The sequence below is a fragment of the Scophthalmus maximus genome, chromosome 18, assembly GCF_022379125.1.
Source record: "Scophthalmus maximus strain ysfricsl-2021 chromosome 18, ASM2237912v1, whole genome shotgun sequence".
Taxonomy (NCBI): Eukaryota; Metazoa; Chordata; class Actinopteri; order Pleuronectiformes; family Scophthalmidae; genus Scophthalmus; species Scophthalmus maximus.
This window is the reverse complement of record NC_061532.1, coordinates 8,272,088-8,294,874: the sequence shown is the minus strand read 5'-3', so window position 1 is coordinate 8,294,874 and position 22,787 is coordinate 8,272,088. Positions and strand designations below refer to the sequence as shown.

At 42.2% G+C, this 22,787-nt stretch overlaps 2 protein-coding genes across 5 annotated transcripts in view; one reads left to right on the top strand and one right to left on the bottom strand.

The window, feature by feature from the left end:
* LOC118290204 (MAM domain-containing glycosylphosphatidylinositol anchor protein 2-like) overlaps positions 1 to 22,787 on the top strand; it is a 150,909-nt gene that overhangs the window by 12,870 nt on the left and 115,252 nt on the right. The window lies entirely within an intron of this gene.
* LOC118290208 (low choriolytic enzyme-like) lies at positions 17,826 to 20,618 on the bottom strand. The gene is made up of 8 exons (XM_047328772.1): positions 20,506 to 20,618; positions 20,320 to 20,333; positions 20,139 to 20,203; positions 19,832 to 19,978; positions 19,587 to 19,704; positions 18,318 to 18,496; positions 18,151 to 18,232; positions 17,826 to 18,053 (listed from the first exon to the last, which is right to left on the bottom strand). The coding sequence occupies exons 1-8, from the start codon at positions 20,575 to 20,577 to the stop codon at positions 17,912 to 17,914; spliced, it is 819 nt and encodes a 272-aa protein (XP_047184728.1). The 5' UTR covers positions 20,578 to 20,618; the 3' UTR covers positions 17,826 to 17,911.

The following is a 22,787-nucleotide window of genomic DNA, read 5'->3' as shown; positions in this document are numbered from 1 at the left end:
ATGCTGAGGTGCAGCCACACAGAGCTGCTGGTATGACTGTAGACTCTGACTGTTTGATTCATTTCCTTGACTAATTGAGCATTCAAATATTTATCTTCTGATGCAACTGTAATTCGTTCTCACAAAGCAGCACGGACTGCACAATGATAGGTTTTATTTGCTGGCTGTTTTTGAGTCACACGTGTCTCTCCTCCTTGGCAGTAATTGGTATTGTTAATCCCCTGTGCAATGTACAGGCAATGTGTCATTTTAGCTCAAACCAGGAGCCTTATTAATAATGCATGACACAGAGGGATCAGAATAAGGTGTCTTAGTCAAGAGGATGCCTTGTGTAGGGAATTTGGTCTTAACTGCCGGTGAGTCTTCAGAATGATACTCCTCTCTTGATCACTCACACACACACAGACACACACGATGGACCGCGTCTCGTTGAAACTGTCGGTGTCTGACGTGTGTGTATAGCCCACATGCATATGTGTGCATGTGGGCTGTTTGAGTGTAACTGTGTGTCCACGGGACATTTGTATGCGTTTCACGATGCCGGCTCTCTCTTTCCACTTGTCTGACCTCCTGCTGAATCACACACACACCGCAATGGGCGCAGGCAGAACGAGAGGGTGGAGATGAAGGGGATCTTCCTCCCCTCTGCTTCCCCTCCTGTTTATCTGCTATGATTCCTCCGTGGATATTTCCGTGACCTTGTTTTCTGAAGTTGCATAATATGTTGCTCGAGGTTTGGGTAAGGGAAGGGGGTGTGGAGGCAGCGGGGGCGAAGGCCAGACACTGATCTAAACTGTGATGACAGATGAGGCTTTCTCCCTCTCACCACCTCCATGCTCCTGAGGGGCGGTGAGGGGACAGAAAGAAACCTTAAAGACAGCGGGGGGATTTGGTCGTATAGCCGAAAAACCCGGTTTACTGAGAGGGACGTGAGAGAATAAAATGGCACTCCCTGAACCGTGCAGTTCATTCACACACAGATAGAGGATCACACTTGCATGAGTTTGCTCTCTGTTCCTGTATGCTCTCTCTCTCTCTCTCTCTCTCTCTCTCTCTCTCTCTCTCTCTCTCTCTCTCTCTCTCTCTCTCTCTCTCTTTTTCACACACTCATGCAAGCAAACTAAGAGGCAGAAGGCCTCTGACTCATTCATATCGCCATTAAGTGGCTTTTTGTTCTTGTCATCATAGCTGCAGCGGAAGTGGGAGTCAGCCATGGTGATAACGTCATTAAAATAGCTGTGGGAATTGCTCACTGCCCTGTCTAATGACATAATGTGCCCAAACTCATTGACTTATGGCATAAAATCGCATGGTCACACAGATCTGCTGCAACAGATCAAGCTGAAATAGGGTTGTTGTTTTTCTGTTTTTTAAGGACACATTGCGATTAGATGGTATTTGATGGTATGGATAAAACCCTCCACCATCAAATTGTATATAATTAATTTAATTTACTTAGAAAAAATCAATCAAGAAACTGTCAGTGGACAGAATAATTAGCTGTAAATGTGTCTGTCTAATCCAGTGAATGAAATATGTGACATATCAAGCTACACACCAGTGCACAAATGACATTAAAATCCAACTAACCATCAATTCGATCTTGCTCACTGATAGGCTTATCTGCCCACAGTGGTCTAACACACTAAATAGCAAATGGATAAATACAGTGGAATAAATTATTCTTGTTATGTTGTTAACTGTTTGCACAAAGAGTATATGTTATTGTGACCAATTCTGTCTTTTCTGGCTCATGTAGAGTTCGCAACATAATTTCATCAACAGCAATATAACAAGAGTTCAATCTATAGCTTCATATATTTCTTTTTAATTTTGTATGATACATACTTGGTTTTAATGTTCTACCTCTAGATATGTAAATTTTTTTGCTGGTCAGCATGTGTTTGTCATTTTCTTTGAGTTTAAAACCACATCCTTCACTCAGGAGCAAAAATCAATACGTTTTTTAAACTTGAAAGAAATTATAATTAGACATTTTAGACATTTATCATGATATTTATTGATATTGATTGATCTATTATTATTTTTAATCTTGATAACATATCACTCAGCCCTACTTGGAAAGCTGTATTGAAAGTTGAAAGTTTCTCTTTCTTCACCTTAAATGTCACTTTAAAACATGTGGTTATGAGCATCACAACTACTGTAGTTACAGTACAACACACAAACACACACACACACACACACACACACACACACACACACACACACACACACACACACACGTGTGATGTCCTGTTCAAATAAACTGAGAGCAGACTTTTCAGTGAAGTCAGAGACAGCTGATGCCAACAGTCAAACTTTGGAAAGAAAAAATATTTTCACATTCAAAGATTCTTGATTTTTCCATTTGGGAGAGGGGGGTAGATGTAATTTTAAGAATTAATGAGGTAAATTAAAATTTTGTAACTTAAAAAAGATTCAATTCAGAGTATTTACAGATGCTTCTTTAAACATATCTGGAGGGTACCTATAAGAATAACTATACTTTTTTATTTGCAAATGTTACGTGCTTACAGTTACATTTTAATTTGAAGGAAGCCCTTATCAAAAGCAAGTCATAATTTGCTTGACAAAAATAACTATACAGCTGTGGGAATTTCTCGCTCTCCCGTACTAATCATATATATATATATATATATTAGATCACTTAGATCCTTCAATGATCGTTGTCCTAGCATTTTGAACCTGCTGAAGCTTGGATATTTATTTGTTGACGTCTTATATCGACTTGAATTAGATGATTCATGTCTTCACTCGCATACAGAGCAGGAATCCCAGGAGGCATTTTTCTCTTGAAAACTGAGTCACAGCAGTCTGCACAGTTGCCCAGAAGAGGGGGAAAAAAGAAAAAAGTAGGTGGTTTGTCAATAAAGATCCATCACTGAACTCCTGTAGCAGCCTGCTCTGCCTGATCCTTCCCAGCACTGTAGTGACAACTCTGGTCGATGAAGACCAGGAGATGCTAGATCCACCACACACCCCACCCCCTCTCACAGAGGGTTGAGATGAATCAGATTTACTATTGTATGTTCTCGTTTTTTAAGGCCTCATTGACTGTGTGTACATTATTCCCTCTGTTCGTGATAATAGCACCGTTTTGTGTGAGTCTGGGCGTTTAAGTCTTTTGTGTATTATTTGCAAAGCTTCCGCTTTATATTTCCTCAGCTTGTAATCCAGGCTGCCACAATGCAATGCAGACGCCTTTGCCAGAAATCCTTAACATATAATAGTCTGTGTTTTGTCCCCCCTGCTCTCCTCAGATATTCGGTGCCCCCCAGATATATTGGCACACTAAATAAAAGCTAAACTCCAAATGCTGTAAAAAGATAAGGAAGGAAATTAATGGACAATATTCTCGACTTGGAAAATATTTTTTTTAACGGCTGTTGGTTATCACTTGTACTCAGGGACACACAAAAAAGGAAAGACAATGGTTGCACTCATTCTGCAAAGCTTTGTAAACTCAGTTATGTCAAACCAACGACCACCGAGATCAAGAGAACAAGCTCTTGTGTTAATATGGTTAAGTGTTCTTTGCAGCATTTAAATTGATCCGCCTATATCTGCATTCGTTTGCGACTCTGTGCCATGTTGTATTTGCCGTTTGACGTTGACTTTGCTTTTCTCTGGATGAATTCTCGTTAGATGGACAATCACTGTCCCTTTTCATAGCATTACAGGTCGTCTAAAGGCTCTTGCATCATCAGCTGACATTAGCGAAATGCTAACAGCCGTATGTCATCATGTGTGCTGCTACGTGTCTGCTTTGCTCTGTGAATCTTTTATTGGTATACTGGGAATATGTTGGTGGATCTATTTACATAATGGGAGTTCTTTTATGGCAGGCTTACTGGAGACGTCTCCCCCTGGGCAGAGGTTGGACCCGTGCTCGGGTTTTCACCACATCATCTGTGACAATAAAACAAGAGGACATTCAACGTTATCAACTTTGTTTTTTAACATGCAATCATTAGATGATGTTGCGTTGCATATCAAAGGTGAAGCACTGAGGTTGAGTTATCCCGAGCTTTTGGTATGCTGCGCAGTCACTGAATAATGAGTACCAGCTCTCTCGCTTTGACAGTGCTCGCCGTGGCGTCCCATAAACAAGTCCAGGATCCAACAATGCTCACCTCATTTGTTAGCTTCACTGCGGGGTGCCAGCTCTTTAAAGAGAATGAAATGTCTCTGTCAGATAAAGGGCACATGGAGCTCACTTAAGAGCATCCTGCTCTTGTTCTTGTGCTTGTATGCAGGCTTCCAGTGCAATAATGGGGACAGAAGGAACAAAAAAGAGCACTGGAGGATGGTCATTTTTAATGAGGGGATTTTTTTGTGACTGCACATGGTTTTCCGCAGCGGATAGATAACCCAGAAAGGTAAAAAAAATAATTTCTTCATCTGCTATCCCCTTGGTTACGTCATATGGTCATTCAATTTGCATCCACCAAGACAAGAAAGGGGATTCTTCATCAGCACTGTGTTTATCTTCCTCGACCGCATTCTGAATCTGGGGCTTATTGTCTCCTCCTACTTGGCTTTACTTCCTCTATCATTTCCTGTTTCTTCTTGTTATTATCCTAAAGCCAAGGTGCACATTGTAAGCGGTGGCTCCTTTGACTGGGGTTCTGGGGGAAAGTTTTAGCAAGTGTGGAGAGGAGAGGAGGCTCAGCAGGGAGAAGATTAAATTATCTCTTTTGAAGGTGTGCTGGCGCTTTCATGAGACAGAGGCCATTATTAATATGCAGTGACACATGCATACATCCAAAATGATCCCGGACGCTTCGTCATGGATCATAAAATTCCCCAAGGTGCCTTTCATTCATCGCCTACTGAGAGCGGCCAACCACAGCGCTTATGAAACACAGCAGCTCCGTCAGGATATATGGAAGGAGGGCAGAAGAGACGGAAAAGAGAGGCGAAATGTCTCTTGTGTTTTTTATTTGATTGTCCGGACAAAATGATATTAGTTTTGAGCAGTATGACTCTGTGGCAGGTCGTTGTGGCACTCTCCGTCAAAGGGTGACATGAAGGTCACTGAACAGATTGTGGGGTTTGCATGGCGTGAAAGGAGGTTAAATGGGTCATCGTAGCTGCTGTCAGTCTGCGGCATGATGTAGCCAGTTTTTCATCTGTTGCTGGCATTTAAGTCGAACATTTGTCTCAAACACTGCTAAAATGGACCATATACTGCCTTAGGCATTTGACCATATAGCACGCGGTATTGTAGTCATTCTAATCAGCCTGGCATAGTCAGTCTAGTGGCGTAATAGTCTAGGAACTCTCTGTTCATTTTTCGATTTCCAAGAGGAGTTTCCAACGAACGAATGCTCATTCATCAGCGGCAGCATTGTTTGTTTACAAAAGTGGCTTCCGTGTGCGTCTTGGTATAAACCCCGCCCGCTATCAGATACTAGGCTGTGATTGTACCTGCAAGTTCTCTGGCGGAGGAAGTCACTACCCAATGGAGGGGATCCAGACCGAGGCAGAGCAAATGAAATGAGCTCCCAGGTTCAACCAGCTATAAGGGATACATTTCCGGTCTCAGTGTGATAGCGAGCTAATGCATCCCCCGTCTGTGATGTCATCTCTTCCCCTCCTGACTTCTCCATAAAAGCACCTGGATCTTCTTAACAATTCAATACTCACTCCGCTGCTCTAATACGTAACTCTATTGAACAAGTTACGCCCACAGCATGCTCATTATACAACTGGATGGAGGCGTCAACAACGTCTGCCAGAGGTTACACATATCCATGGAGCGAATGGGCATCGACTGTGTAATTGGAATTTTTCTACCCTTTTATTCCCTCTCCCTGCCTTCCCCTGGTAGATAGCCCAAATGAGCTGTCACCCATGATTGATTTTCACATTTCAGGGATGCCTACTTTGACTAACCACGGACTATTAGAGAAGCTCTGTCATGCCTGTGGCGTGGAGTGGGCCGTTAAGTTCAGAGCGGGAAACAGTTTGGCTCTCATCCAAACATGTAATGTACGTAGAGGCCCATGTTGAGTTGTGCATGCACGGTTGAAATGTAATGCCTGCATCAATAAAAGCTGTTATGATCTCCAAACTATGTTGACGGTTAAATTCTCCTGCCGGCAGTGTTTATGTCAAGTCTGCAGTTTTGAATGGTGCACAGTGGAAAGGCCGGTGTTTGCGATATCTCTGCACTTTATGTCATTGTCTGTCACGGCACGTTGCTGTGCGTGACGGCACACTGCAGTGCAAATAAGTGTCTCATTTCTTGTGGACAACATAATTAGAAGCCTCTCGTTATGAGGCTAACATGCCATTTCTTTGGTTGGCTTGGTTTAATTCACACAAAATATGCGCATAGAGTACCACGTGCAGGTCGTATTGATCTAGTGTAGCATCACTTCAGTGTCACACTGGTTGTAGCTGCAGCCAGGAACAAGTATGAATCATTCTTTTGGTTACTTTGTTGGTTTTAGAAAACAATACTGGGCATGTATTTTCGTGAGGCAGGTTTTCTGTTTCATCAGTTTCCCTGTGAACTGGTGGCAAACCCTTGTGTGTGCACGCGCCGTATGCAAAAAGACCACTGTTTATCGGTGGAGGCCGGTTGGTGGCTGCAGTATCTTGGGTTCGGATGTAATGGTCCAGTCTTTCTCAATTCGAGAGTTCTCAACCCCAAATGAGTCAATTTAACGGCAAGCTGGACGGAGCTAGTGAAAATTTTGGTTTATTTCTTCATAAATGACTTGAATCGTGTGCACTTCCTCTCAGCAGACCAATTCAGATACTGGGCTTGAGTAAGTGTGGCAGATAATGCAGCCATCTTATTAACATGGTTCAAACATCGCTGGGTGATATTCAGGCACTTCACTGGATCGTTCATCCGATAATTCATTCATGCAAATTTGGAGTGAAAGCTGTGCTGTTGTGATTATACACTGTCACATCCACAAATGCGCTGCCCATCCAAAAAAAAAAACAGTAAACCATTTTGAAGGCATGAAATGTTGCCAACTTACTTGTTTGGCAGCAGTGTAATGCTCAGCGTTGCCGAGAAAAGATATACTTTGACTAACAGTGTACAGAACCAGACCTCCCCTTTGACCTGTGGGCTTCGTGACTGGACATTGATTTACTCCCTCTGTGTTTTCTGGTCTGACGATCAGGGCAAAGACACTTATCTCACTAACAGTGTGAAATGGAGTGTATCCTAAAATGTGACACTGTATGGCAGACACGCTTATGCCTGCACATAATACATATGTTTGCACATGCACAAGTTTGCAAGTGCAAACACAGATTCAGAGCAACAGGGTGACATGGCACAATCAGACACAGTTTACTGCGCGTGAAATGAACAGAGCAGACATACCCTCCTCCCCTGAGGTGGGTGTAGCGTATTTTAGTTTGCTCAAGGCTCGTGTGACGGCCTTCGCCGCGCTGCAAATAGAAGAGATTCTGTCTCCTTTTCGTCAGACTCTAGTATGTTCTCAGTATGTTACAGAGAGAAGCAGCTGCTAAATGAATATGATTGCAGAGTGTTTTGAATGGGCATTTGTGAAGACCCCAGCACTACCCATTACATCACATTACATTCATTTAGCTGACGCTTCTTTCCAAAGCGACTTACAATAAGTGCATTCAACCATGAAGATATCACCCAAAAAGTGCCAGAATCATGCAAGTACATCAAAATTTATTTCAATAGGCAAAATGTCCACATGTGCTTTTTTCCTCCCGCCATGGACAATGGATTCATGGACTAAGGTGCACTCTGGACATGTCACTTTAAAGTCTGCGACGGACAGTTTGAAGTGTTTCTGCTGTTTGACTGTAGCAGAGGCACTCGCTGCCCAAAACTTATAGCACCTGGAAACATCATTTTGTAACAATACCACATACCTACGACCATAGTTTGAGTGGGCAAAAAACAAAAGTGCACACTAAAATCCACAAATCCTACACATCAGGCCAATATACTGTCAGTGCCAAAAGTTTATATGTACGTGTGGGTATGTGCCTGCAGTGCACGACCTTTAACCTGAGGAGCTGTCAAATACATACTGCATGTTTTCTGCTCCAGGATACGTTGCTTCCCGAAGCCCTGTAGGTGCCTGTCATGCCCCCCAGGGCAAGGTCCCGCATTGTACATGCACGAGTGGAGGTCACAAACAACGAATCAGAATAGTGTTTTGCCGGCAGGGACCCTGAGGGTCTGCTTTAATGATTACCCGATGAAAGTCGGAGGCCACGAGAGAAAAAATCCAGTCCTGGTTACCAGCGGATGTGAACGGGTTGGTGCAGACATTAGTGGGTGAAGGATTTTTCTCTTGCAACATCTAGATGGCAAGAGGTATTTATTTTGTCCGGTTTTGATTCATATTGTATCTGCATTGGGATCATATTTTACTTTTTATTATTAAAGATCTCAAGCATTTAAATATTTTGTTAGTGCACGAGAAAAGTACCCCACCTCTTATTATCAACTGGTCCAAGTGTTCGCCCAAAATTTTATGTAATTTCTGAAGAATATGAATCAGTTCATGGGTGTGACCTTATGTGAGGCCTGCTGTCATTGGTCATACAAAAAGTTGCAAACGTACATTGTAGATGTACACAAATTTTTTCATCTGCAATATCCCAATATATCTTTCTGCCTCTCCCCCTGATAAGTAGATGAAGAATAGAGAGCAAACGAAGAGCGATCGGATTCAAGTTGGCTTAGAGCAAATTAGGAACAGAGGAAACTCATTCTAAGAGATGTTTTAGCGAAGTTTGTCGATATACAATTCTAAATTCCACAATGTGCATTTAAATTGCAGATTTTTGGATAACATATCTGATTTCAATTGTGTTTCCATTGTGCACTCGCTCAGCATTAACCGGGTTTCACCTGCTGCCATCCATCTTGGCATCAAATCACCGGTGAACACCTTATGCTTTCTGTCACAGCTGCCAAAAATGAAACGGCCAGGTGAGTGATCACCAGGCTCGCTCTCTTTCTCCTCCCTTTGTTCACGGACCGATCGCGTTGCCACAGTTGCTGCATGATGTTTGCTGGCTCCTCAGTTGGGCAACTGAGGGTCCCGGCCTGTGGGGAGACATTACAGGTTGCTCCGCTCTGACAGGTATCTATAGATGCCTTTGACTTTAGATCAAAGCCGAGCGTGAGGTGATCAATCATAAGAGTGCACTCTGTACAGAGCTGCGGTGTGATGCATCGGCTTCCCTCCCTGAGCTTTAACGACAGTGCACTGCGATCACAGCTGAATTACCCAGATGACCCACACTCCCCCTCCTCCTCCTCCTCTTCCTCCTCTCCCCTGCTGTCCTCCCTCTCCGCACACTGCCAAGCCCCCCCTTTTTACACTCTGTGGAAAAACACTTTGTTTTTTGTTACCTCACTACACCCCTCACGCAGCCGCTTTACAAACGTTGTGTTTTTTTTTACTCTGTGGTATGTTAGAGCTTTAGAAGTGCACTATATGTCAAATTGGAAGTTTATTACTCTGCTCAGATCAGGTACAACGCGTTCAGATTGAAAGGCCTGTCGGTGTTTGTGACAAAGGCCTCGATCACGCCGTGGATGCTCTTGCTCTGCTTGGGCACTCGGCTTTCATCTCACACTTATCATGTCAAATGACACATGATTAACGTTACTGCTAACACGTGAGCCAATGTCTTCAGATTGACGTCTCGTTGTTTTGGCAGTCACTCATTACCCGTTATTTTACCACGGTGTAAATCACGCAGAGATGGCATCAAATGAAGTCTCCTTTTGTCTCCTCCTTTAATTATCACCACTATAATGTAATGAGAGGGGGGACTGCTTTGAAAAAAACGTGTTCAAGAATCTGCTAATATGAAATGATCCTTCTCACGTACTATAGTCATCAATGCAATACTTGTTGGTTAATTCAATGTAATTTTTAGTCAGTTGTATCTGGACACTGAAGTGGGATTGCATTGCTCTTCACTGGTTTGCTCAGACATGTTTCAAGCTATTTTAATCAGAATATCCAGTGGTGGAAAGTAACTAAGTGCATTAACTATAGTACTGCACTTGGGGGCACTTTCTGGACTTGAACTTGACTATTATATTTATTTAATATAATGTTATGAATAGTATGATATTAATATATATCACTATACTTAATAGGGGAGACATTGTATCCTCCACTTTTTACTATAATTGATTTCTGGTTCATTCTGGTTATTTATTAAGAAACCCCGCAGTAGTCTACCTCATTCTTGCTCTCCAACATTAGAAATGCATCTTACATGTAGATGCATAAATACAGTGTGTGTGTAAATATATATAAGTTTCCATTCTGTTAATTCTGTTCTGTGTAGGATAACAGTACTTCTTTCATTATTATAATTTGATCCAATGGGCCACACACTCATGTATTTCTGTTAGTAACTGCTTGAGCACAACCTTTTACAGAAGGAAAATGAAAATAGTGTGAAACAGCTGTAACAAGTGAAATAAGCTACGCGAGGGGGAGCTGAAAGTAAAAGTCCTATTTATTTTTGTCAGAGACGGTGTTTTGTGATTATTAGTCAAGATTAAGTTCTTGACATTTTATCTGCATTACACAGAAACACTTTATCTGCCACTTTATTTTCCTGCTGTCTCCCGCAACAGTTTTATATAAGGTAACATTGCTCAATTTCATGGTGTAATGAGCCTCTCATCGCATGAGGTATCATACTGGCAAACTACATGTCAAGTTTGCTATGGGAAGGGGAAAAAAAAATTCAATTAGTTTCTTTTACTAACTGGTGTGGAACACTGCCCACTCCAAACAACTGCTCACCAAAAAGAGACTAAAACTATTCCTCTCAAAACAAGATGCACTTTCTTTTGCCACAAACTGGGGCTGAAACGTATGCTCAAGATTGTCAGATCTGGGAGCTGCAAATCCATTTATCAGCGTGACACACAGTGCACTGTGGCTGACACTTGAAGATGCTTAAGTAGAAGACAGAAAAGAAAATGACAAAAGGAGCCTCACCCTGGCTTTAGCGAGCAGTTACATTTGAAGAGGCTCCTCTTGTGTCATCGTCACATATGCACCCACTTGCAAACTGTCATTGCACACACACACACATATTGTACAAGTGTATCCTCACTTCATTTGTAGATTGAAGGCTAACATTCTCGTCTGCTTCCGTTTACTGCATCCTGGGAAGTGCAGTTCCCTAAATCCTGACGTCAAGGGTTGCCAGAAAACTACGAGATGCTTTGTTCCCTCCTTCTCCGATTTGTGTCAGATGTAATGAACTGCGAGCACGAGAGCGCATCCACATCACTACACGCTGTTGTCACTTCCTCTGCTCTAGCGGAGAGGTTTCTTATTTTGGATTCACGGGTGGTTTGTGGACCTCACAAGGTTTTGTATCTCTGCCAATCGCTGGGAAACTTCCCATTTGGAGTTTCAAACACAGCACAAATGGATTTGTTCAGAAGCAGGACGTTTCTCCAGGTGCTATAATTGTACAATGGGGGCAGGGGAATGGGATCAAACATGAGAACCCTGTTTAGGTTTTTTCCAGATGGGAAATGTATTTTCAAGCAGGATGCAATTCTGGTTTAGCTTGAATGGCTTGAACCATAATATGAACTAAAACACAAAAGAAATGGACAAAATGTCCCCATAAATCCCTCCCTCTGTACTGCACTCTGTTTGACCTCTCTGCTGATTTAGCATGTTCTTGCGGACAGTGCGCTTTGCTCTAAGACAGAGACATATATTGCCTGAGCGGACGTTCTAGTGCTCTCCAACCCAGTCATTCATCGAGAAGAAATCACATTTTCCGATTTGTCCGCAGCACCATGATGGAAGCGTTTGGGGGGAGGCAAGAGGATGTGTAGAGATGCACAATCAGCTCCGAGAATAGAGCCCGCAAACATACCATCACAAGTGGATCCCATTGAAATTACATTTTCACAGAATCACAGTCAGAGACTTTTGACCTTTGTGTGCATCGTTTTTGGTGCTTTAGCCGTTTTTTTAATTTTTTTTGGCGAGGATCATCCTGGCTGTTTGTTAGTCATATGCATTAAGTTTCACACATTCCTGGAAGCACAGTGCTGCTGTATTAATTAGAGCTTTAATTGGGCAACATAGAAGTATAGTAAGTTAAGAATATCTTAAATGTGCAACACATCTCTGCAGGGACAATATGTCCTCATAGGGAAATTATGCTATAAACAAAGAAAAAAAACATTTAGATAAAAAAAAGGAAACGTGCTTTTGCCTTATTTGCTATATCTGTGAGCGCTGAATTCAACGCTAAAAACAAGTAATCGTCCTACCTTTGGGGATCTCTCTTGCTTCATCTTTCTGTCATCTCATTATTGTCTGCTTGTCCAATTCCATATGATTTTTCATCATGCACTCATGACACAACTGTGCTATGATTAAACCACACTTTGCAAATCACGATCCAATTTATTGGCCTAAAAGTGATTCGGGAGCCATCACCAAAAACTTAATGAGGCTAATTCCCACACAAAAAAATAGATTCATGAACAAACGAAAATCAGAAACTGCTGTTGGGCGAGAATCCATATGGGTTAGTCAGCGAGTCCACAAAGCACAGAGAGAGTGAAGTACAGTCTAATGCCATGATAATTACCTGACAATGCTAAGACTATGCTTCCTGCTTCTGAAAGCAAGAGAGGGGCTATTAACGGCATCAAATAAATGGCTTCGGAAAACTTCATGGGGATTGGAAGCTGTCATCCACTCCGCTGCTCAAAGAAGTCAGACATACATCTGTGTAATTGCCACATAGAATTGCCACGTTCAAGGATGTAATTATATTTCTATAGCAGTAATTATACAATCCCACCTTTGGTATGCATGTTCAAATGTACTGCTGTTCATGTGGTTACACGTGCGCATAAAATCCAGTTTTCAACTTGCTTTTAGCAGTTAGCATTTACACAGCTCTCACACGTGGGAGGCTTCAATGGACACACTGATCGTTCACTTTGAACGGGGCGAGGTCATGCGTCGGGAACTGCATTGTGGTTCCGTCGCTTTGCTTTTTCGCATAAGATAGAAGTTCAAGCGGGCAGGAGCAAAGCAAATCGCGCTTAAACAAATTCCCATTCACAGGCACTTGCTGTGGCAGAGTCAGTTGGTGAAGCTGGTATGTGTTCACTCTAATGTGGAGTTTATTCCCTGTGTATTTCTCTTTAGCATTGCATGGGCAGCTAGCATTGCATGTTAGCAGGAAAGCCGCCCTATGTTATGTGTCCTGAGTAGGATAGAGTTGTTGTCGGACGTATGTAATACCTACGTCTGAGAACATTTGAGAGCTGAGTAAGAGAAAACCAGCACACACACCCGCAAACTGTTGTATACACCTTCTCCTCATCACTCTGACACAGTGTTCCAAAGTGAATTAGCTGATGAGGAGCCAATCAGGATTGATCTCCTCCGATAGGCTGTTTGGCGAGACACATATATCGCTGTGTCATATTGAGTGTGTCTGCAGACAAATTTGAGCTCAGAGTGAAGAAGTGTGAGTGTGTATATATGAATAAAACTCAGTGAGAGGCGTTAATATGCATAATGGTTAACATGCAAATACATTTATTGAGCATAGCATATATTTTGATTTGCTCAAAGGGAATTCTTTTTTGCTTGCATATCATTTCTCTTCAAAATGCCATTTTGTGCTTGCAAAATATATCTACTTGTGCGTTTCTCAAGTGGTTCGCTCAGGAAAGAGCCTTGTCTCCTTTGCGACAGTTGTTGTGTGCCTGCGTCTTTATGTGATGCACATAGCTCAGTTCAGAGGTGAAGAGATGTGCGGGATGAGGGATCAGTAGCTCCCTGTGGATAAACCTGCCAATCTCTTGGGGCACTAAGTATTGTGCGTCTCTCTCTCTTTCTCCATCTCTGGTCAACTCAATTGCTCCAGTCACCACTTTGATTCATGTATTTCACTGTTTCCTCTCCTTGATTACCGCCCCAGTCACTCCTCCTTGCTCCCCAGTCTCATTGTTCCCATCTCCATTTGTCTCATCTTATCTCCCCCATCCTTTTTCTCCCTCAACCGTTTCCCCCCCTCTCTTTCTCTTTCCTCCCAACCTCTCTCTCTCTCTTTATCTTAACCCCTCCATCTCCTCCATTGCCCCCCCTTCTCATCAGACACACACAGAGAGCGATACACAAACATCATCCCTCAAACCTCCAATGAGTACCTTGTTATCATCTTGTCCCCACAGTGCCTTTCTGTCTGGCTCCGTCTCAGCTTGGATTCCGTCACTAATGGGACCGCATCATTTTCGACAGCTGCAATTCTTCAGCGCTGACAAACAGAGATGTGGTGCAGCTCTGAGAACACAGCTCAGAGGGATCCCAGACTAATGCCTCTGTCTGATTTACACATTTACAGAGGCCGTTTTAAAACATCATTTCTCTTTGACGCAGACGTGCCCGTGCTGCATATAGAAATCCTGCTCGGCCTGTAAAGACACGTGTTTACAGACTCTCCTTATATTGCCTCGTCTCACGGTCATTTTTTTATTGTATTTAAAGTAATGCCAGCCACAATCTCAGTTTCAGAAAACACAATGCATGGCATATTTATGAGATTTGAGAATGCGGCGATAACAGACAGCTACTTTTCAACAAGCTGCTCTAGGATCAGACATCTTTGAAGTTTGTATATGGCTCCTCAGATGTGTAGAAGAGAAGCTGAGTCAAACTTCATGAAAGCTTTAACAATGGCATGATAGTTTGGTGCTTTCGATCCCTCAGCCGGCTAATTGTTTCTACTGGGTCTGGCAGGGCAACAACAAAGACTTCAAGGATTTGTATGCCAATCTGTTGTTTCTTTTGATTGCGACCTTAACTAAATTCACTTGTTTGTGCGAGTCCGGCTTTTATCTTTCTCAAAATTGGCACTTAGCAGCTGACTTTCCTGTGAACCAGCATGGGGTTTGAAACCAGACATTACAAACCCAAAACAAAGAAAATGTAAAGACAATTGAGATTTTTGTCTGAATAGCCACAGGTTTCCCACACACTACCATGGATTCAGAGAATTATATTTGTTTATATTTTGGCACATTGGCACCAATAAAATAACCTGACAAATTTAACATTTTTCAGGTCCTGCTTTCTACATAACCATGATTGCAACTGTCGGTGAAATAGACTCAGAGCCAAAAGGTCCTGTGTCCAAACCCGGGTTTTGCTGTGGCCTCTGTGGGTTGAGTGTGCTGTTCTCCCTGTGTGGGACTTCTCCTGGGACTCTGGCTTTCTCCCACAGTCCAAAGACATGCAGGTTAGGTTAAGTGGCCGGGGATGGTGGTGAGTCTCAATATGTTGGCCCTAGGGTACACTGGACACATGTCCACACCTGTGGCTCGACATAAAACGGGATCGGCTGCAGCCCCCCAACAATCCTCAAAGAGTAAACAGCATATCTAATGGATAGAAGGATGGCTTCTTAGACAAGTTCTGGATTGTTTTGTAAGTCACTAAGGATCTCAAAATGTGATCATTATGTCTTTAGATTTGACTGTGCTGACTCTGAAGAGTGTGATTAGCTGGGTGCAAAGAATGAATTTGGAAAACCTGCTGCTAAAGCTTCATATTAGCTTTAGAGAGGACTGTGGTTTCTGTCCCTCATCTTCTATATTAGAGTTGCAGTAAAACAGAAATCTCATTTATAGAGAAGAATGTTCACAGACGCCACTAACAGTTTTTAAGTTTTTGTTTTTTTCTCTCTACAAAGGTTAAAAGCCTCCCTTTCTCAAAGAGAAATGTAGAAAACGTTCTCCAAGGTCGGACTAGCGATGACGGCAGCACCACCGCGTGAGAACACTTTAATTTCCTATTGGTGGGTGTTAGGCAGCTCCTGGGGTGAACTGAAGGGAGCTGTGTGTTGAAGCTTATCGTGTTTGAAGAGAGGCAGGTACACTGATCTGTGTTAATAACGGGGCGGTAAGAGCTGCTCAGCCAGCCAGCAGTTATGGCGTGCCAGTGTATTACCAGTGACATCACAGATCAGACCACATTTGGCTCCGCTCGGCCTGTTCTCATTAGAGCAGACATCCTGCAGGAGACTGTGCTGGTCATATACACACTGCCCTTTAAAGTACGGTCAGAGAGCAGGGCAGCTTCTCCGAGGGCCCCGCAGACAGAGACTTTGAAGCTGTTATCAAACAACAGTCGGTAATGCTAGTGTGAGGTAATACACTGCACATTCAATACGTTTCACATATCATTTGGCTTCAGTAACACCAAAAACCGAGCGCGGCACCCTTGTGGAAAATCAAAAGAAAGATAGAATATCCCATAAGATGTGTTTTTTTCGTGTACGTCAGGCTCACAGTTCAGAGAGATGGCTCTCATTAGATTTCAGTTTCTTCCGGACGTCCAGTGATTTGTAGCCACGCTGTGTTCCAGTGGTGGCCTGTTTACACCTCAGTTATTACTTATTCCTTGTAGGACCTCTGGCTCATTGGTGATTTTATTTTAATCATGGATCCTGAGAAAAAACAACTTTAATTTATTGCCGGTCGAAAAGTCTCTCTGAGCTTCTTGGAGCACGAACTGAGCCGCAGCGTTAAATATTTCAATAAACAAGTAAATGTTGAATATTTCATGGGCAGAACGATTGATATGAACTGAAACTGCCTAATGAAACATTAAAGGCCCTGTGTCCATCTGAACTATACAGATTATCTGGCTTTCTCGGAGCACCGCTTGTGCCATGGCCTCTTTAGCTGTATTTAAGCCAGAACACCGTAAAAAAGACATGCAACGCTGTCATGATTGTTAGTGCGTTCATACATCATGGGAGGAGGAACATTTTGCTTAATAGGAATCTGTTCTCTCTCCCAGGCCTTTTCCCCCCCTTATCTCCCCCTGAAACTCCCCCGCTATACTCCTCTCTCAGCCAACGCCGCTCTCTCTCTCTCACTTGGGTGAGTGCAGAAGAATAACAATGCGTGGGATTTCAAAGGGTGGGAGAAAAAAAAAAGACGTTCAAGAGTGTGGGATGTGGCCAAGTGGAAAAAAAAGAAGCTGATTTCTCTGCAGGGTTTGGGAGTACAGTAGAAGGAGAAGGGTTTATCTATGTGTCCTAAACACATCAGAGCCGCAGCCCTGCAGAGTTTGGCTTGGACATGCTGCACAATGATTCACTCTGATAAAACACTGTACTCTTTACTGATGTACAAATCCCAAACTTAATAACTGTGAGATTAAATGGAAATGAACTCCATCATGGAAATATTACTACATATTTGCCCTTCAGTCATTTTGGTGTCTAATTTTTTTTTTTTTTTTTTGTCTTTTGCCAATATTTCGAAAGTTTGATTTCTTACTGAAAGTAATATGCAGATAAAAGATAAAAATAAAGCAATAATAGATATAGTAAAATCATTTTTAAAAGTTATTTTATTAAACAGGATTTTACCAAGTATGTATTGCACGCTTGCTAAACTATTGTGGGATTAAGGGGAAATAAAATGAGAATCACCAAAATTGATGTGACCGAGTTTGTGATCTCCTGACCTGTAGTCCTTATTATTGGCACTCTAATATTGGTTGCCTCCCATTATGCATTTTGAGAGTGGTTTTTTTTTTTTATGAATTCCTTCCTGCCTGGTTAATGACCTCATCCATCAAACTTTACCCCTTCTTTGAAATGCAGCCTTTACTGTTACATCAATTTTCAGTCAGCAAATTGACTTCAATATGTACAATCCTTGAAACGCCCCTTTTAAACATCCATCTTATGTCACCAGAACCCGAAATACGATCCGTATACGTTACGAAAGATTCAAGTCACAACTTTTATTTATTTTTCTTCACACTGTGACATTAATGTGACCATCGTCAGAATCAAAACATCTTTTGGTGAAACCTCAGTTGAAGTAATGCCAGCACTTGTAGAGCTTGTTGATCCTGAGAATGTCAATGCTGGAGAAACCTTTTCTCTGGCCGATGGGAGCAGAGGGGTCACGGATAGGAGTAATGGTTTCCGCTTGGCGAGTTCCGAAGGCAGTTCTACAGATTTGGACATTGTTGAAAAAAGAAAAACTTATTCAGAAAATGTTTCCAGAGTTAGAATTTGATTCGGTGTAGTTTTTCTGTCCTCCCTTACCTTCCATAGTGCATTACTGAGGAGTAGTCATATGGAGTGTTGAGATTGTCCGTGTCCATCTTTTTGAAGTTGTTTACAAAATCTGTTTGCCGGCAGAAAAAAAAGACAAATAAGTAGCCAATAGATGAAAGAATCTGAATCAATCGCTGATGAGGTGAAATTCTTACGTTTGTTGATGTTTTTCCAGTTGATTCTGACGTACTGGTCGCGGTCGCTCCGAGTGTGTTCGTGGTAGAACCCGAGGGCGTGCAGCACCTCGTGCTGGATGATGCCGCGGTTTATGCAGCCGTACCGCTGCAGCGACAGCACCTGCTTGTCTCCAATGTAACCCAATAAAGAGGAGCAGCTAATGGCAGACGGCGTGAGGGAGCGACAGAGATAATTAACATGCAATGTGCAACTTGACATTTGATTAATGTAGTAATGTAATTCACATTGTCAGCGACCCTGTGTGTACATGCTTAAATAATTAGTTTTCCGAGGGTTTAGTTGGAAGCTGAGATGTGGCTGTCGACCGCAGACGTGTGGCGCTAACAAAGCCAGGGGACGGACGAGCATGTGCAGGATAAAGCCGCTGAGCACAGATATGTGAAGGACCCCCGCCTCTCCTACACATTCCCCCCAGAGACTCAGAGAGGTCCGAAATGATTACAAATGGCACGCCCTGCAAGGTTTCTACTAACTTTGCATCCCTTTGTTGTCATGTTGTCTCTTCTCATTGTTGTTTTGTGTTTTTTTTCTGCATCTCTGGTTATTTTGTGTCTCCACTGTTGTTTTTTTGTCTCTTTATGGTCGTTTTGCATATTTTTGTTGTCATTTGTGTCTCTCTGTGGTTATCTTGCATCTCTTTTTAGCCGTATATTTATAGTCTTTTTTTGTGTCTTTTGCACTGACACTCTTTTGCACAGATATTAAACTAAATACTGGAGGCACACTACAAAAAATATTGTAGGAAGACATCTTCAATAATGTCACTGTGCGGTACAAGAATAAAATGTTACTGGAGCCTCATTATATTGTGTTGGTGAAATTGAGGACAAATCCACAGAAACAAATATTGAATTGGACTTGGTTTTCAAATACTTATCACTGAGAGACTGTAATGCTGATCAGAACAAAAGAAAAACATGATTGGGACCTTTAAAACTGAGCTTCATCACAAAATGTCAAACAGAAGCTTGCCCGTTGGTGAAGAAAGACCCTCAGCTACCTAGCTAAATTTTCTAGCTCGGTGCTTCTCAAACATTTTTTGTCACAAGGCAGAGCATCTGTAGGAATAAGCATTTCCAAAGCTCACCCGTACATAGATTAAGATTAGTAAATCATCATAAATAGTGTTGATACAGGTTTTTCCTGCTCCTTTTTTTCTCTTTACGGATTTAATTATCTTGAGTGTCACACTACTTACACATGTACCATATTCTATATCGACTTACCCGGATCTTGGTTCAATACTTAGGTAGGCCCTCTGATTCGCACGTGGAATTGGGCGAATGCAGGTATTTGCTTCAAATTCCTTCAAGGCAGCCAAGATCTCTCTCCTCTCGGTGTAGTCTAAAGTTGCGGGTAAAAGTATTAAATCAGTAGTATTAGATCAGTAATGCCATCCATTCAGCAGGTGATGTGTTAACACGCGCAACCCAGCTTCACTACTGTGTTACTTTAAAAAATTTAAACCCGCCATATTTTTGGCTGAGAATGAAAGGGACTTCCACAAATCCGCGGGCAGACTTTGGCCACAGACAGGAGTACGGTTTGGCGAAACACTTCATGGCGTTCCTGGTTCTTGGAATCAACACATCTCCTTCCATCAGAAAATCACTAGAGCCTATCAAAATAAAAGAAAACATGCTTTTTCACCCACGTGTTAGAAGATCAGGAGGATAAAGGCAAGAAATTGTTTATTTTAAATTGAATATAGAAAACCTGCACTAATATTGCGAGACAGTGATGTTCCCTCGTTGTCCTTGTAATGACTGAACACTCACCATTGTTCATTCTGAGAATAGTTGCAGTGATGTCCTCATCAGACCCAGACACTGACATGTCTAAAGGATAGAAGAAAAGCAAATGTCACGCTGCTCCATTTTCTCAATGACATGTTTTATAGATGTAGTTGGTTTGACGGTGCTGAAAATATATGTGCTGAGGTTCGGTCACTTTCCTTCTTCAGCCCCATGATCCTGTGGAGAAATAAATAAAAATAAAGCTCTACATCATTTCACAGGTTTTAAAATCTGTCTAATACAAAGATCTTGACGGAAACAGACACCCATGCTGCGGGAAAGAAATTGAATCCATTACATGCAGTGCATACACGCTGTTCTACACTACGTTCCGTGCATTGTTTCTTACATTGCCGTCGTGAGCGTTGCACAGGCCCAGAAGCAGCAGGAGGAGAAGAGAAACTGTCGTTTTGGAGTCCATGGTTGTCCGAGAAGGATGGCGTTTCAGATGTGAGTGTTGCTGAAGCCCAGCCGCGGCTGAGTTTTTATGCAGGCTGTCAAGGTGTGTCAGTGTACAGAGATTACGATAGGGGTTCAGTGGGCTCCGTCTTAGATACACAGCTGATGGGAGTGCCCTGCTCACCACGGCCCACTGTTTCCACACAGCGATAATCTCATTCTGGGGGGATTACAGTGACCACGGGCTGCTGTCAACTCGCTCAGCATCAGATTTCAGACGGGCTTTTTGACCAGCAGGAGGTCTGTGCGTGAGATCTGTGTCCGTCCCAAAGTTTCATTCTAAAAATAGCAGCTACAACATTTGAGGGGAAAAAAATGACAATGACAAAACTTGTCACCTTAAATGATCGGCACTGAGGTGAATAAGGCTCCTTTTAATATTTTTTTTCTGACCCTGAAACATTTTTAACTATACATAATTATTAACTATTTTTTTACTGAACAATTGATGAGGATACTGATAGTTTTCACACATTTTTCATGCTCAACATTTACTTCCATCTGCTGATGGTTTGCTGCTTTTTTTGCGTTTGGCTCTGTTGGTTGAACAAAAGCAAGGACGTTGACAATATTTAGAGAAAAGGTTATTCCACTATTCAAGAAATTAATCTGTAGATCAATTGGCAATATAAATAATCCAATTGTGTCCCTGATAAACATCTGCTGTAGTTTGACATAATTATTTGTTGTTGTTCTTTCTTACCAAATGTTCATGTTTGTGCAACTATATTATTTAGATTCATTGCAGGGGTTGGGGGGGGGGGGGGAGAAAGTAAAACACAATCAGAAGAAGCTGTGCTGCAACTCCCCACTGCTGTGTTTTTCTTGCAGCAAGAAAATGCTGTGATGCCAAGGAGCAGTTTATATCACTGTTGGTATCAGTTAGCTAATTATGAGCCTTTAAGAGCCTGGTGACTAACAACTCTTACACTTATAACCATCAGTGCATCTCTTCACAATAACCTGCTGTCCCATTATTCTCTGTGGCCTTTACAACCCTCAGATTCACAAGGAGCTTTGTGCTCTACACGGAGTTTGAGCGATTGTTGTGCTGCTCCATTTAAAATGTGCTGTTTCAAATAATAACAATGGATCAATTAGTGAACAACTCTAAAGTCTGGCTTTCATTATTGATGAGCTGCCGGTGCAACAGTCATGATGTCAGTGGTAAACACTGGACCTCGGCGGTTAAGAAGAACAACAACAACAACAAAAACTCTGAGTTCAGAAATGGATTGTTTAGAGAGACGAGTATTCAGATTTATTGACAGCCTCGCCAATAAATCCTCAGGTTCTGGCGGACTGTTTACAGGAGAAGAGGGATGCTGTCTGGCCTCACAGCACCATAAATAGTTAGAGGATCTGATTTCATATGTCAAGGCCGGCAACTTCAAACAGAGATTCCATCAAGGCAACCTTTACATGATGTGGTCCTCAGCTGTTCATCACAGTAATGTGGCATTTATTATAGGGGAACAAAAAATTGCACTCTGGGGATGTGTGTGTGGGTGTGTGTGTTTTAGTGAGAGGTAGACTGAAGGTGCTGTATGTGTGAACTCCCTTAACTGGACCCAATGCATTTGTAAATTTGACTCTTTTTTCATCATGCTTATTCTACATAAATAGGTATATGTTCTTTAGCATGTCTGTCTATCTGTCTGTCTGTCTGTGTCGGTCCAATTCCAGTATTTTGCGTACGTGCACGGGTAATCTAATTTGTGTTTCAGAGGCACAGGACGGCACGAGTAATGCTCAGTGATGTATGACCCATCTATTTCGGTTGAGCTTTATTCCTAATGCTTCTCCAACTGCAGGGGGAGGCAAATCTGATTCAATTGGATGTCAGTCTAGTGCTGCCAACGAAAAATGATTTGCTCTTGGAACATGTGCACTTTGTTAAGATGAAGAGAGGGTTCAGGGAACCATACGATGTAAGAGTCAGAGTAAAAGAAGTGTTAGACTTTGCCAATATCACATATACTTGGTTTATTTGTCCTTCACTGAACTTTTTGATGAGTTCCATGGATTGAGACCTCAATTGCAATCTTGATAACTATTGTTACATTTCAAAATCTGTATGTCTGTACCTCAAGACATCTCTGACTGCTGTGGTTGCACAGTTTACATATATTTTAACCACATGATACTATTGCTTGACATTTTGTCACCAAT

Bases quoted from the DNA above. Each gene is read 5' to 3' on its own strand.
- LOC118290208 (XM_047328772.1), bottom strand. From the start codon at position 20,577: ATGGACTCCAAAACGACAGTTTCTCTTCTCCTCCTGCTGCTTCTGGGC. The intron at 19,979-20,138 runs GTGAGTGTTCAG...TTATTTTGATAG, and splicing joins TATTCTCAGAATGAACAATG to GCTCTAGTGATTTTCTGATG. The intron at 19,705-19,831 runs GCGGGTTTAAAT...CCGCAACTTTAG, and splicing joins CATTCTCAGCCAAAAATATG to ACTACACCGAGAGGAGAGAG.